Here is a 15507-nt window from a genome sequence, read left to right on the forward strand (position 1 = left end):
CTGAGCTGCCCGGGGTTCTGCAACAAACCTGCTACCCAGAGTTAGCAGAGGCATAAAGACCCATTTCAAAGGTGTTAACACCCACAGCTTCACCCATCAAATTGTTTGTAAGGACATCAGCTTTCCTCTCACTGGGAATCTAACCAGGCTTTAGGCTTTTGCACTGAGGGCTGCCAGCTGGAGGTACTGGGCACATTTTCTGTTCCACCAGTGGCTGATACTGGTACAGGGACCTTCAGGGAGTGTAGAGCACTTAGTGTCCAGTTTTACTGACCAGGGAAACAACCCAGGTCCAGATCTGTCCTATTACCATCTGATGGGAGGAAAGAGGAAAAGATAACAAGCTTTTGCTTCCCAACACAGCCTTGGATGGCAGCAGATTTGAACACTCCCTTCATGCACAAAACATCTGCTCCTAGGAGAGCAGGAACAAAAAAATGTCTCCTGCTGTTGCTGGCTGGGCTGCTGGAGCAGCTCCCCTCTGCCTGCCTGCAGAGGCATCCAAGCAAATGCACCAGGGCCAGCTTTGTGGCGTGGCTGTGGCTCTGGGAAGGGTGCTATTGTGGACTGGCACCTGGGGAATTGCCACATGGCCTGGCTTGGAGGGGTCAAAGCTTGCAGAGCCAGGGCTGGCAAGGGTAATCTGCTGACCAGCTCATCTTTTGCTGCAGTGCTGCTGCTGGTCTTGTTTGACTTCTGGGTTTGTTGCCCCTCTTGTGGCCCTGGTAGCACAGAGTGGCATTCATGTTCACAGTGAGAAGTATTTTCACATAACAAGGTTTGTTGATAGCAGTGTCTGGACAAGGCCTTACAAAGCTCTTAGAAAAGGCTGGAGCTGTGCTGGCAAAAGATCTGCAGAGCAGAAAACCACCAAATTTCAAAGCAGCAAAGCAGGAGCAGGAGATCTCACAGGCTATGAGACAGCAAATGACACCAGTTGTCCGTTCCCCAACCTGGCTGCAGCTCTCTCTTCTGAGGCCAGGTCAGGCTGGAGCTGCTGCCCAGAAAAACCTTCTCCTGCTTTGCTGCACAAAAGGGCTGTTTGGAAACAATGGGTAATAGAGGAAGTGTTTTCCCAAGTAAACCCAAATAAATACATGAATGAACTTCCTCTGCTCAATATCACAAGGCAGTGAGGGTTGGCTGTGTGGCCAGGGTGAATTAATTGCTGTTTGCAAGTGGGTGCTTTTGCAGGAACAGGACAGTGGGACTCCTTATGGGGGTGTGGAGGTGGCACTTTGAAGAAGTCTGCTTGGAAAAAGTGCTGATATCACCTTGCTGCCATGGTGCAAATTAAGAGCTATTAAGTTTCCTGCACATGGTTGTGTAATTGCACTGCAGGGCCTTTCAAATGCTGCATTTAAATGAGTTTGCAATTGGAAATAATGAAGGTTAAAACCCTCTTACCTGATGATTCTATGATCAAATTAGTTCCTTTGACCCAGAAAGCAGCTATGGTAGCAATGAGCTCTGCATTAGGAGCAAGACAGTAGATTTGAGTTGTTCAGAGCTAGCTTTAGAAAGGCACATCCATACAAAGTGACCGAATTTCAAAGTCAAACAGGTCTGGCACACTGGGACAGAGGCTGGGCAGGAATCTGGTGTCAGAGGAAGACAAACAGAGCAGGGAGCAAGGCAGCTCTGCTGAGAGTCACAGTATCAAAATTAGGTGACCCCATGAGGTGAAGCCATTGGATACTGGGGGCATGATGCATATCTCATCCTACTTTTACTCATCTTGAATGTCTGTTCATAACTAATACCAGGAAGGGCTTTGGCTATTCCAAAACAGCATTATTCTACTTTATGCTTAATTTGTAGCTGGTGATAGGGTTATTAAGACTTTCCTTTAGTTGTAGGGACTTAGGTATTCCACTTTTATTTCCTCAGGCTGTTGTTTCAAAGATGGCTTTAGCTCCAGGACCTCAGATAACTTCTGCCCTCCCTGTCCAGACCACAGCTGGCCTTGGACATGCTGGGAATTTAGCCTGTCGCTCAGGAACATCATCAGGGCATCAGGGCAGAGCTGGTAAGAATTTTCTTTCTTTCAGTCCTGATTGGAGGTGGTCTGAATGCTGCAGACTGCTATGAGCAGAGTTGTGGTACCTGAACCTTGCCATGCCCCTTTCCTGTCTGGCCAGGGGGAGTCCTTGCCTCTGGCACGGAGCATGCCCTGACATGGTGGATGCAGACTTTGAACTCCAAAGCACGTAGCATCACTGTAATCTTCACCCTTCCAGGGTGGCTAAGAAATGGGTGGGTGTAGAAAAACACAGTCTGAAGGTTCCTGGCTGCTCTGGGCAGTGAAGCAGCACTGAGCAAGGCTGTGACAGCCGCAACATGGTTGCCTGTTCCAATAAGGGAACAAGGCTCTGGGATATTGTGACTGACACCTTGTGTATCAGCATCCTTGAGGATGACATTCTGCTGGGTAATCCCAGCACTCCAGGCTCTGTCACATGCAGTGTGCCCTCAGCTGCTCACATATGGATGCCACCACCTGCACAGTCCCATTAGTTCTAAGATCCAAGTCTGAATGATTTTCAGGCTTTCCCCTGGCTATGCTACAGTGAACTTCTTGGCCTTCCTTCTATTGCCCTGTCTTGCCTGAGCCTCCCTTGGCTCCTTGAGAGCCCTCTCCTCTGTGTCTGCAGCCATCTGAAGCCTCTCAGGGTCTCTGTTTCATTATTTTCCATCGGGAACTCATCTTGCTGATGTTCAGCATCATCTGTGCTCCAGAAGGAGAGACTGTGCTTCCCCTGGGATCCTGCTCCTGCTTCCAAACCCCGCAGGGTGTGTGTGTGTGTGTGTGTGTGCCCAGCATGGATGCACATTTTTCCCTCCAACTACAGCGTTTACTTGATGATTAGGGAAATGCAGGACATAGTGGAGAGGGTGAAGACTTGACAGCATCTCCAAATCCACTCTGACCTTCACCCCTTTCCCCTGGGTTGTGTTGCTATTTACACACAGAGCCCCCACATTCATCTTGTGGGGTTTCCTACACCGAAGTCTCTTGGCTGAAAGCTGGCACTGGGCAAGCCATGGAAGCTGAAGCCCTCGATCTGCTGTAGCTGCTGAACAGCTTTTCGCTGTCCTCCCTTCTGTTAAACCCCCTGATGAGATTCTGGCATAGCATGTGGCCAGGGGACAGCAGGGAGGATTACCGGTAGGACTCACAGAGACATGGGCTCCTGCGGAGAGTGATTAGCAGCTCTCCACACACTCCTGGCTGCCGGGAGCCTTTGGAAGCTGATTAGGGCACGGCAGAGCTGTATTCCTGTCCGGGAGCAGGGGAGAGCAGCGGCGGCAGTCTGCGCGCAAGGGCAGGGGACGGGGGCAACGCTTTCCAGACTGTTTGTGTCTGATGGGGGGTCACTCCTGGCTCTAGGAGATGCTGATATTGTTGTGCTTGGTGTGAAACGCTGAAAGATCCCGTCCAAGCGTGGCCAGAGCCACCAGGGCACAGCGGGCGCTGAGAGGGCAGCAGGGCCATCTCTCGGCCGGGCCGGGCCGGGCCGCTCCCCTGCCCGCCCTCACAAGCGCCCGCCGCCCCTCTCGGCAGCGCTTCGCCTCCAGGCCGGCAGCTCGCCGCCACCACCGTAACGCTGAGCGCTCAGCAGGGATCTGCCCGCTCTGCCGGGAACAACGGAACCGGGCTCTCTCCCGTGAGGAGTTCCATCCTCCGGCGTCCATCACCCACTGAGGACCGGGACGCACGGCTGGGCTCGCGCTGGGTTCGGCTTTAAGGGATCGCCTCGGCCCGGAGGGGCCGGACTCGGCTCTGCTGGGTTTGGCTGGGCTGGGTCGGGATGGTCTCGACCCGGCTCGGTTCGGTTTGGCTCGGGTCAGCTGCGGGCGAAGGCGCTCGCACTGCGCCGCCCGGCTGTGGCATCTCGGGCTGTCCGGCAGGGGGCGCCTCCCGGCGCGTCTCCGCCAGTGGCGGCCCGCCCCGCCCCGCCGGCCCCGCCCCTCTTTGTTGCGGCGGCCAATGGGAACGCGCCGCGGGCGGGCGGGCGGCCGGGCGCGCGGTAACGCGCGGCATGGCGCGCGGCGCGGGGCGCGCCCCCTGCGCGGCCGCGGCCGGTAGCGGGGTCGGGACGGGGCACCCGGAGCGAGCGGGCCGGCGCCGCTAGCGAGCGACCGGCGACCGCCCCACCGCCCCTCACAGGCACACGCACAGATACACAGACAGAGCGGCCGGGCGGCGGCGAGGCCGCGGGGCACACACCGGCAGCGCTCCCGGTGCCGGTGCCGGGCATGGCCGCGGGACCATGACGGGCGCGGCGGGCGGCGGCGGCGGCCGCGGGAGCAGCCGGCGGGCGGCGGCCGGCAAGGAGGGGGGCCGGTCGCGGAGCGCCCAGCCGCGGGCGGCGGGCGGCGGCGGCGGGAGCGGCGGCGGCTCGGAGGAGGAGGAGCAGGAGCAGCAGCGGGACGGCGGGTCGCTCTTCCTGGTGAACAAGAGCGGCTTCCCCATGGACGGGCAGACCTGGGAGCGCATGTGGGGGCACGTGGAGCGGGTGCACCCCGACGGCGGCGCCGTGGCCGCGGCCATCCGGAGCGCCGCCCGCCTGGCTCGGGTAAGCGAGGCCCCGGTGCGGTGACACGGAGCCCGGGGCCGGCGGGCAGCTCCAGCGCCGGGGGCGGGGGGTGACACGGTGGCACCGCATCCCGGGGGACACGGATGGGGCACCCGCTGACCCGCAGCGCCCAGAACGGGGTGCTTGGGGGATGCACTCCTGGGGAACAAGCAGCACCTCCTTTCAGCTTGTAGAGAAATAAAGCAGAAAACAAGAATTGAAAGAAATCTTAATAGACTCAGTGAAACACTTCGCACGGTTAAAAGCAGGTTTTTCTTTTCCTTTTGGAACGCGGGCATTTCGTTAAACACAGTGTTGCTCCTCAAAGGTAACAAGGGATTTAAAACTCAGACATTTCGTTTCCAGTATGTGGAAAGATTCTAAATTCTTTTGTCTGGTACGTTCCTCACTACGAGCCCCAAACAGCTGTGCCTCACCCAAGTCTTTTTCTCCAGCCAGCAAATAAAATGTTCATGTCTGCTGTTGTTCCAAGGCTGCTTGACACTGTGCTGCATTACTGATCACAATGTCTTTAACACTCCCTGCTTTGGCAGACTTTGAGCTTGATTCACTGCTGACATCCAGCAGCATTAATGTGAGCTGACCGCTGAATCCTGGGTTGATTCATCGCCCTCTGCGTGCTGGGGTGAGATGCTTGGGCTGCTGTTATGGTCCAAGCTGTCAGTGATACTGACATGAACCTTATGCCTGTTCTTTTCGTGCAGTAGAAAGGAAATTCTGTGCACAGGGAAGTTGAAAGCTTATTGAGTAGGGCTGGATTGAAAGGTGCTTGTCAAATAAGATGTGGGCTGAAAAGGCCTTTCATCTCTCTTCTGCAATGTTTATTTAGTCCAGTGCAGATGCCAAAGGGATGATCTCTGTCCACTCTGCTCTCCTTCTGCTAGAACCACCCTTTGTTTGGATGGGGGAGCATATCCAGTAAAGAGTAATCAGGTTTTGCTGAGTTTGTGGTTCCTTGGTGTGGTTTGTCTTGTATTACATGAGTACTTGAGGTGGAAATGAAGAGGCAGGGAGTGGACAGAACTTCTTGTTTCAGCAGCCTGACCAGCTTATGCCAGTCTAGATGGCCTGCATGCCCACTTGGTATTAAGAGATGGCAAAACACACGCTAGACTTTACTTTCATCCTTTACTTCCCAGCTCCAGAGCGTGTAACTTTTACTGGTGACACCCGTGGTGACTGACAAAGCATCTGGTGAGAAGCATGCCAGTGGCTCCAGCGTGCTGGCCTGCACACTGTATTCCTGTGGGAATGTCCCAGAGCATTGCCCATGGCTTCTTCCTCAGTGCCACAGCTCTGGGCTGGCTCTCTGTACCATGTGAGTAAGCTGGGCAGAACAATAAATATTTTGAAATCTGCCTGGCCAGATAATTGGATGTTGATGCTCGTGCTGTAGGAGTTATACTCCAGCACTGCCTGGAAGCAAAATCTCCATTTCAGTGATTTCTGCAGGGACAGGAGACCTGGTGCCCTCTGTGACTGAGTAGCTCTTGCTGGCTAAGTGTAGGACCTCTGGGGTCAGAGAGTAGTTTGAGGACTACCTGGTCCTTATTAGGAGTAGGTGAACAAATTAAGGTTAGCAGCAGAGTTTTTTTTTTTTTGCCACAAAGCAGTAGTGGATTACCAAAGTTGTGGTGATAATTTCTGGGTCAGAATGGGAATGTGAATGGAGACTTGTTCCTTAAATGGCAGTGCAAATTTTCTTAATTGGTTTCTGCTGCTGGATATGTGTCACCCTGCAAAAGACCAGGTACTACTGTGATGAGGGAAGCTGGTGCCTGTGAGAAGATAATTTGTAATCTGCTTGCATTGATAGTTGGTTCAGGCTGAGTGAGTGGCATGTGCAACTGCTCCATTTCTGCATCTGATCTCTTCTTAATCCCTAGTGATGGGAGAGAGTATTCATCCCCTCTCCAAGAAGCTCCACTTGATTGCTCTAATCACCTTGTCATTAGTCTCTGCAATCATACACGCAGGGTGGTAAGTAGCTTCTGACTGTGTTGGTGAGGTTGTCCTTACTGGAACAAATGCAAACTGCAGAGATGCAGGGCTGTGTCTCTCTCAGGAGGCAGAGCTCTTACAAAAAGCTGGCTTGTCTGCAAGGGCAGTTTTGGACCCTGTGGGGTCTTCACCTCAGACTTGAGCTCTGGGAATAGTGCAGGCTCACAGTTTGAAAGGACTGTGCAATCCTTTACCTGTTCTGTGATCTTGGAGATACTTGGAGATATTGTAATAAATTAAACCTCTCAGCAGCTTTGAGGATCTTGTCTGTCAGCTTCATCCATGCTAGTAACAGTGTGCTTGCAGGGGGAGCTAGGAGAAAATGACTTTCTGGTCGTTTAGTGAGACAGTGGAATTGGGCAAAATGAGTTTCACACAGGATGTCTGTGGTGACCTGAGACTACAGCATTTCCAGCCATGGGATGAGTCTCCAGCTCTGCCACGTGGGCTTGCACTGCAGTGGCTCCCTGTCTGGAGCTGTTATTCCTTGGAAAGACTGATAAAAGGTCAAGGCTTTTCATCTGACTCGTCTCTGAATTTCACTTGCTTTACAAATTCTGGATCTGTAGTGCTGTGTCTGCATTTCTTCTTGCTATCCATGACCTCCTCCTACAAACCTTGCCTGCTCCTTGCTGCTGTGGATGCATACCAGGAGCTGGAGGGCTGCATCTTCAATCACAACAAAGCTGTGCTTTCCTTCTCTTGTATTGTGTAGCCCTGGCTTCTGCTCCTTGCTGGGTGGGTGCCCAGGATCAATCCTCCTGCAGCTGGGGAAGGAATCAGGGAGGGAAAAAGGTTTGGAAGGAGTGGGAGTGGTGTGTGGCTGCCCACTGCCTGCTCTGGCTGGCAGTGTGGTGTGTGACCTGCCTGCCCTGCCCTGGAGAGAGGAGAGCAGTGCTGCCCTGTGTGGGCTCTGGCTTGGGATGCTCCTCCCTTCTTGCCTGAGATCTAGAGGAGTTTGGGCCTCCTGAGGTAACTGGAATATGTTCTAGCTGCTGGGAAAACTAGTTCTCTTTTCTAAGCTGTGCTCTGGTTATCTGACACGATCATCCTCTTTGCTTACTGTGACCACCTGCTTTGGAGATGGGGAGCACCTCATTTGGAAGTCTGAACCTGTTCCCTCTGGTGAGGGTGGCCACTGTGGGTTTCAGGAAGGGCTGTGTCCATTCACACTGGTGCCATCCCTATGGAATGCTGTCCTGGGGCTTGCAACAGGCTGAGGGCAGGGAGAAGGATGAAATCCCCACCTCTGCAGCAGCCAGGCCCCTCACTGGCCAGGGCTCCCATTGCTTCAGTGTGTTGTGTAAGTGCAATGCATGCACCCAGAGCTTCTGTATCTTTGAAGCCAAGGACTGAGAATATTGGGGAAGAAATAGCCACTCCAGGAAGGTGTGACAGCTCCTTGCTGCTTCTGAAACTTGGGCCTTATCTGGTGTGCTGAGTCTAGGTGTTCCCTTGTGCTGGAAGGGACAGGTGAATAATTCATCCAGACTGAAGGGGCTGGGTGAGAAAGGAACCTGTGGAACCAAAAAAATGTCTCTAATGAAGAGCTTAGGCATGAAAATCATGATTAAGAAGTGCTAATGAGTCTTGCTCATAACTCCCACTGGTGAGAGGAGCAATCCCATGTGTGCAGGCGTGCCCTGAAGCACTGGGATGGCGGGGGCGAGCTGGAAGCCTTGCCATCTGCTAGCCACTTACAGTATGTTTCTGTGTGCCAGGAGTGTAGGAGTCTCTGGTTTGGGGTTTTTCCCCCCCTTCTCCAAGGTATATTTACTACTTGACTGCAGTAACTCGCTGCCTGTAGTAAATGCTGGGTTTTTTGGGATTACTGATGCTTGTTCTCTGAAAGTAAACACACAGTCTTAGCAGAGGTGGGAACTTGAAAGTCTTCGTGGCAGAGATGGCCCCACAGCACCTGAATTTGCTGTTCTTATCAGTAATTGCTAACTTGAAGTGTATTAAGGACAGTGATATGTTTGTCACTTTATGAGCTTTAAACTATGGTTATGACAATGTGGGCTCACAGATGCTTTTCTCTTTACCTTGTCACAGCTGCTCAAATTGCTTGTTCCTGAATTCAAATCGGTGTTAATAGTCAAATCAACTGCTTCCTCCACTGTGTTTGTGAGAATGGTGTTAGGTTCTTTTTAGCCATGCTGCCCATTTTAATATTTGCTGACCCTATGTTTTGCAGTCTCACCCTTGAAATAAGTGGACTTGGGACTGGGCTGTGCCCCTTTCCTGCATGACTGCGGGCTCAGGAACCAAATAGCTGGGGATTAAAGATGGAATGAGGGCCTGCCTTCTTAAAATGCTTAGGCACAAGCAGATGTCTTATGAGATTTTGGAAAAATCCCATTATGTTGCCAGTCTATATCTTTAAGTGTCTTAATGTCATTTAATATTTGGGTCTCCCAGGTGGTCTTCTAGGTACTGTGCTCTCCCTACCCAGCAAGCGTGCTGCAGACGCATGGCAGATGGGAAATTATGCAGCCCAGGATCCTTGTCTCCTTTTATCTATCTCCTGTGGTAAAGGAAGCCAAAAATTAGACTTGAAATGGCTTCCTGGGGGAGGGAGAACAGCAGAGTCAGTACTGGGGATCTGCTCATCCTAACTGCCCTTGTCTGGGAGGGAGGGAGGGAAGGAGATGGGAAGCATAGGCTTTCCGTGCTGGGCTGCCTGCCTGCACAGGGTGGTGTTTGAGGGATGCTGGTGGCTCTGATGATCAGCCTGCCACGGCCTCTCTGTGCAGGGATGGGGCTGGCTCTGCTGCTGGGGAACCCCTGTGGTCAGCAGGATATCTTTGGTGCTTGGTTTATGTGGGATTTAAGCCATCTGTGCTGCCACGCTGTGTAGCACTAAGCCCATGCCGCTGCTCGAGTAAATCACTCATCTGCTCTGCAGGACCCGTGCTGTCTAACCTCTTTATCTTTTCTCTTGTGTCCAGCCCTCAGTGCCTCCAGTGCCAAACTACAAGCTCTCCATGTCAATCCCAGAATGGCTCCAGGCAATACAGACCTACATGAAGCTGCTGCAGTATCCTTCTCGAGCGGGTGGTCTCCTGAAAGAAGGCTGACTTGTGCCTGCTGTGAATTAACAGCTTTACTGAAGCTTTAGCTGGTTGCAAGGGCTTGGGATCATTTGGGGGTAGAGGGACGCCTGCAGGGATTTGTGATAGCACCAGCAGCACTGAGCTTGTCATAGCAATCCTCTGGGAGATGTAATTAACTTTAAATTATACTGAAAAATTTAACTGAGGTGACGTTGGTGGGAAGAGAAGTGCTTATTTTGAAGTTGATTTGTGAGGATATATATTATGATCAGATCATGATGCCTGGAGAAATAATATGGCATCTTGTCATAAATTGACTAAGAGAGAGCCAGTGTTGTGGCAAGCCCTTTCTCCCTCTGCCCTGGCAGTCCCTGTGGATCCCTGAGGATTGCCTGTGTGCTCAGCCTGCAGGGAGTGCTTGTCACTGGGGTGAGGGGCACAAGCAGCTGTCCTGACCCCAGGGTGGGCAGGCTTGCCTGTGATGCAGGAACTGACCAAAGGAATCTTCTTTCCAGGTGTCCCACCCTGCTTGGGGGATTCATCCTGGGGGATCTACACATCTGTCTAACCTCTCTGTCCCTGCCCCACGCCCAACTCCTGACTTTCCACTGCTGGCAGATAATTCAGAGAAGGTTGCTGGCCCAGATGCTGCTCTTATGTTTCCCTTTTTTCCTAAACTCTGCCTTTTTGTGTATGTGTGTGTGGTGAAAGTGTGGGGACGAGGAATGAGTGCAAGGTCCTGGTAAGAATTAAGAAAGGATATGGGTGGCAGCTGGAAGAACATCCAAAAATAGCAGGCGTGGTTAGCTTGGTGGGGAGCTGTGGTTGGGATCAAGGGCCTGGAGCTGCAGCAGCTGCTGTGGGGAGAGAGCTGGGGCTGCCTGCTCTGCAGGGAATGGGGCATTTCTCCTCTTTATGGCCGGGACAAGAGGCTTGTGGCTCACTGGGGTTGTGCCAGAGAGGATACCATGTCATACAGAGCTCCAAAAACTACATTATCCCCCACCTCACCCCGTAGTGGTTTTGAGATCCTGCGTTCTGCTGTGTAGCAGGAGCAGGGCTTAGGCACAGGGTTTGGATCTGTTTTCAGAAAAAAACTTCAAAGTAGGCTGGGGAGCAGCATCTGGGCTTCCTTTGAGGGCTGAAAGAGGATGTATGAGCAGAGCACCCTGAAAGGGCCTCATGGATTAGGTTTTGAAGGCAGGAGGAAGTAAAGCCTTGTTTGTGGAGAATTCTTAGCTCTCAATTGAAGTCAGCTCAGAGCATCCTGGTGAGAGCTGGAGCTGTTATTTAGGCTGTGGTTATAAATCCAGCAGCTGTGCTATTTGTACCTTGCAAGCAACTCTTTCTTCCATGGGGTCACCTGCTTGTGTCCTGATATCTGCCTTGGTATCACCAGTTTTATTGGCATGAACATTCTGATGGTAATAGAATTTGGGTACTAGGTTAGGAAAGAGATTCAACTGGAAAAGTAACCTACAGTAAGTAAGGGCAGAGTGATTTTTTGTGAGTTTTTTTTTGTTGTTTTGTTTTTGGTTTTTTTTTTTTGCAAAGTTTTATTGGATATGTTGTTTTGGTTTTGTTTTTACTGAACAGATTGTTTTCCTGGTCTGATTTATTTCATTGCTGCTTGAACAGAAGTGCTCAAGGAGCAGGGTAGAAGCTGCTTTTGGTGATGCTGCCATGTGGCAGCCTGTGCTTCTATGCAAGTGGTGCTGAGATTTGTTTGACTGTCTGCTGGCATCATTTGTGATGAACTTTTCTACTATTAGTGTTCGCTAATGACCTTGATTAGCATATAGCTGCTGTTTTCATTTGAAGAGCACTGTACTTCTTAGAGAATGATTTATATTTTCTAAGTGTGAATGGATGCACCTGCAATGGTTTTGGTTGACAGGTCATAGGTGAGCCATGTGGCTGATGGAGTTAAAAGACTTCTAAAGAAAATAAGTTTTTTTCAGACCATGGATTACATTGATTGGTTTGGGTAGGCTGTGAAAGCTTTCTCTTGCCCAAGTGGGAGACTTTTTCAAACTTGCAACCTACAAGTGAGTGGGACCTCATGGAAAAGAGAATTTATAACCTTCAAATTCCAAATTTGAGTGTCATTTTAGATGGTCAACCTTAATACCTGACCCTGCACCTAGTGCTGCTAATAGGTGCTGTCAAAAAGCAAGTGAAAAGTTTTGCTTTATTTCACATGCCAGCTGTTTCCTATCTGAGAGTCAATGGCTTTTACTGTCCATTTTGTGTTTCAACAGGATGTCAGAACTGAAATTCACCTTTTGAGCAGTGTTATTTTATTGCTTGACTGTTCAAGTTGCTTTCCTTTAACAGGCGAAATACAGATACAATCACACGGGAACACAGTTCTTCGAGATCAGAAAAACCAGACCTCTAAGTGGGTAAGTGTCACTGGAATTGGTGCAGTGCCCTTGTCCCTGATCCCCTGGCATTTAAGCCCTGCAGCACCATGGCATGGGAGTTTTGACATCCTGGCCACAGCAGTTTTCCCTGGAGGCTCACAATGCACTGTTTAAGTAGTGTCTGTGCTTCTGCCTTGCTGCTCCTCTTGCTGTTCCATCCATGGGGTGGACTTGTGCTGGTTGGTGAGTTGTGCAGTGAAAGTATGAACATGTGCCCCGGGAGCCTTGCATCAGAGAACTGGGGTCTCTTGCATGTTAGAACTGCATCATACTTTGGACAGATCTTTAACAGAACCTAACAAATTGGCAGATTAGGGCAGGAAGGGTGTTGACAATGTTATGCTTTTATTTTAGGGTGAAATTTAGATGAGCAGAATATAATTACTCCCATAGACTGGTCTGTCTCTAGCTCCTCCCAGCTCTCTGTCATTATACTAATGGTCCCTCACTCTAAAGTTCCAGTTCCCATCTCAGCTTTGTCCTTCAGGTTTTCATCTTGCTGACAGCAATCTTTCTCACTGCCTTTATCTAATGTTCACTGCTCTGGTGGAACTAGTTTAAAACAAATCTTGTGCCTTGAATGATAGATGGGTTTACAGGAGCTTAAACCAATTTTCGAGCTGCTCACTCATTTTTAAATTTGTCCCATTACTTTTTTCAAAGGAAGTGAAGGGTGAAAATGAATTATGCTCAGCACTTACCACTTAAAAGGTCATTGTCTTCCTGGGCTGGATAAAAGCCTGGCTTACAAGGATGGAGCTCTTTCCTAGAAGGGAACAAATACAGAGCTCACAGCTGGAGATGTGCCTGTGGCTTTGCATCATCTCCTAAATGGAGCCACTTCCTCTGTTTATCTGCCTTAGTGTTTGTGTGGGGGTGAGTGTCTGACCCTCTCCTTGTTGCTGCTTGGAACTTCTTGGAATGGGGTGACAGACTTGTGTGGAGTTAAGGATGATGCCCCTGGAAATGGTCCAACCCCTCAGGGGCTGCCAGCTTTGCAGGCACAGTAGCCTGACCATGGTGTGTGCTGGACTTAGTGTAAGGTCCTAAGAACTGTGCTGCTTTGCTCTAGATTGGGTAGGTGGGAGTGCTGGGAGGAGTGGAGCTGGATCTGCTGCCCAGACCCTGTTGTGCTGCTGTAGGGCTCTAACACTTGCCTGGTCTTGGTTTCTCCAATTTTGGGAAGGAGAATGTGTGCCAGGCTGTCTGAAGTTCCTGTCATTTTTATGAAACCAAAATTCCAATTGTTTTTATCAAACTAAAATTCCTGTTGTTTTTATGAAACTTACAGTTTCTGGTTTAGATTTCAGATCTTGTAATGTTTATCGGCCAAGTCAGGAGGATGGGACCAGACTATTTTCAGTAGTGCCCAGTGACAGGACAAGGAGCAATGGGCAGAAACTGGAAGTTCCATCTCAGTATGAGGAAAAGAAATTTTACTTTAGGGCTGACTGGAAGAGCACTGGAACAGGCTGTCCATAGAGTTTATGGAGTCTCCTTCTGTGGAGATATTCAAAACCTACCTGTGCAACCTGCTCTAAGTGAACCTGCTTTGGCAGGAGGGTTGAGCAGATGGTGTCCAGAGGTCCCTTCCAACCCCAGCTTTGGTGATTCTGTGTGAATAATGCATTAATTGTCCTGTAATGTTGAGGTGTGCTCTAAAGCTTCCCTGTTCCTTCATCTGGTGTGCAGGCCAGTTTTCATCAAAGTTGAAAAATCACCTACACCTCCAAGTTTTGGTTTTTTTCCCTGGGGGGTGTGTTCTGCTTTGCGAGAAATCTGCTCCCAGCATGGCAATGACAGGTGTCTTGTGCTGAGGTGACAGGAACAGTTTCTGGGGTGTGAATGGTCTCACTTGCTGCAGCACAGCATTTGCAAGTGGGTCAGGCAAGAGGCTGAAAGCCTCCAGTTGCCACTGGCTCTTGAAAAATGAAGCTGTTCCCAGAACTTTACTGACACTCAACATATTGCTGATTTCATAATGTGAGGGCTCAAAGCTAATGAAAGTATTACGAGATCTTTGGCAGCCTCTCTTTGAGACAGCAGTTGCTGGACACAAAGAAGCTGAGTACTAGATGAAAATTGAATATTCATAAATTCATGTGAAAGTGTCCTAAAGCAGCTGGGGCATATTAATGAGTTTTTCTATTATGAAGAGAAGACTAGATATTGTAGAGATTTACTGCCAGCATCAGTGTGATGTATGAGAAAATAAAAATGCATGGCTGAGCATAGGAAGAAGAGTATAAATTATCTATAGGAACATGTTATGGGATATGGTCTTGCTATAACTCAGTATTTACAATCCCTTTAAGAAAAAGTCACTCTTATTATCAACTTAAGTTTCAGAGTGCCAGACACCACGTGGTTTTGTCTAGACTACAGATAGCACTTTTGGAAATGCTAGATTTCTGTTGTGAGTCGGGGTGGCAGAGCTGTGAACCTGTAAACCTTGTGTGCTGTTCTTGTTGTGCTGGCAAACTGTGTCTGAAAATGTGCCTGGGTCTCACCTCTCCTGAGTTGGCTGTGTTTGCACAAAATCCAAATTTATGGGTGGCTGCATCCACTGTAGAAGTGGTTTGCTAATGCAGGTGTCCTGGGACAATGCCCTTCACAGGCTTCATGATGTACCTTTTTGAACTAAATAGCTAAAGGGCACCCTGTGAAGTTCAGCTCTGCTGATCCATGTGTGTATGCGTGTGATATGAATGTTTCAGACACCAGTAGGACTGGCTTTCCTTTCCCCATGCAGGATTATGCTGGCTAAACCTGTATTAGGCTTTTGTTGGTACAACCAGTGTGATAAAAATTGTTACTTTTGACTAACATAGCTGTTATTTTTAAAACTTCCAGGCTTAGATCATGTAAGTGCTTTAGGAAAAAAATGTATGTCTGTGTATCTAGTAATATCTGTAACTGTGAATTCAATGTCAACAAGCTGTTACTACTGGGTTTACAAGGGGAGATAAGCCCTCTGGAAGCTTCTGTTCTAGGACACAAGCATGAGGCACAGTGAGAAACAAATCTCTTTGTCCTCCAGAGGATCTGGGGAGGTGCAGTATTGTACTGCTGCCTCCAGTTAAGGGCCAGCTGAACAGGGGGACCTACAACTGTATAGAAACTGATGTTTGGGTGGGTTCTGTGGTCTTGGAGAAATCAGCTGCTCTGTGAGGAGGGAGAGACATTCTGCAGCTATAAGGTGTAATTGATTGCAGGAAAGGAGCACGATAGGAGCATGGCACAGTGCAGCCAAATAACAGGGAAGGGGAGACAGGAAATAATGCTGTTTGCACACACCATGTTATTAAAGAAACACTGATGGGGCTATAAAGAAAAATGGGCTCATACCATTTCCAGACAATAGACTGCAGAAGGCATTTGAACATCTGCCTCTCTGTCGCACAAAGGGGGAATGTTAAAGAT

The 15507-nt window shown here is 49.9% G+C and overlaps 1 protein-coding gene across 1 annotated transcript in view; it reads left to right on the plus strand.

Annotated features, from left to right (window-relative positions):
* Window positions 1–4020: 4020 nt before the first annotated feature.
* Window positions 4021–15507, plus strand: part of VASH2 (vasohibin 2) — a 32967-nt gene continuing 21480 nt past the window's right edge. Inside the window, exons 1-3 of the mRNA XM_079299040.1 lie at window positions 4021–4580; window positions 9554–9642; window positions 12007–12063. Of these exons, the coding sequence (XP_079155166.1) occupies window positions 4275–4580; window positions 9554–9642; window positions 12007–12063 (452 nt within the window). The 5' untranslated portion in view covers window positions 4021–4274. The remainder of the gene's footprint in view (window positions 4581–9553; window positions 9643–12006; window positions 12064–15507) is intronic.

Source organism: Erithacus rubecula (assembly GCF_903797595.1).
Source record: "Erithacus rubecula genome assembly, chromosome: 2".
NCBI lineage: Eukaryota > Metazoa > Chordata > Aves > Passeriformes > Muscicapidae > Erithacus > Erithacus rubecula.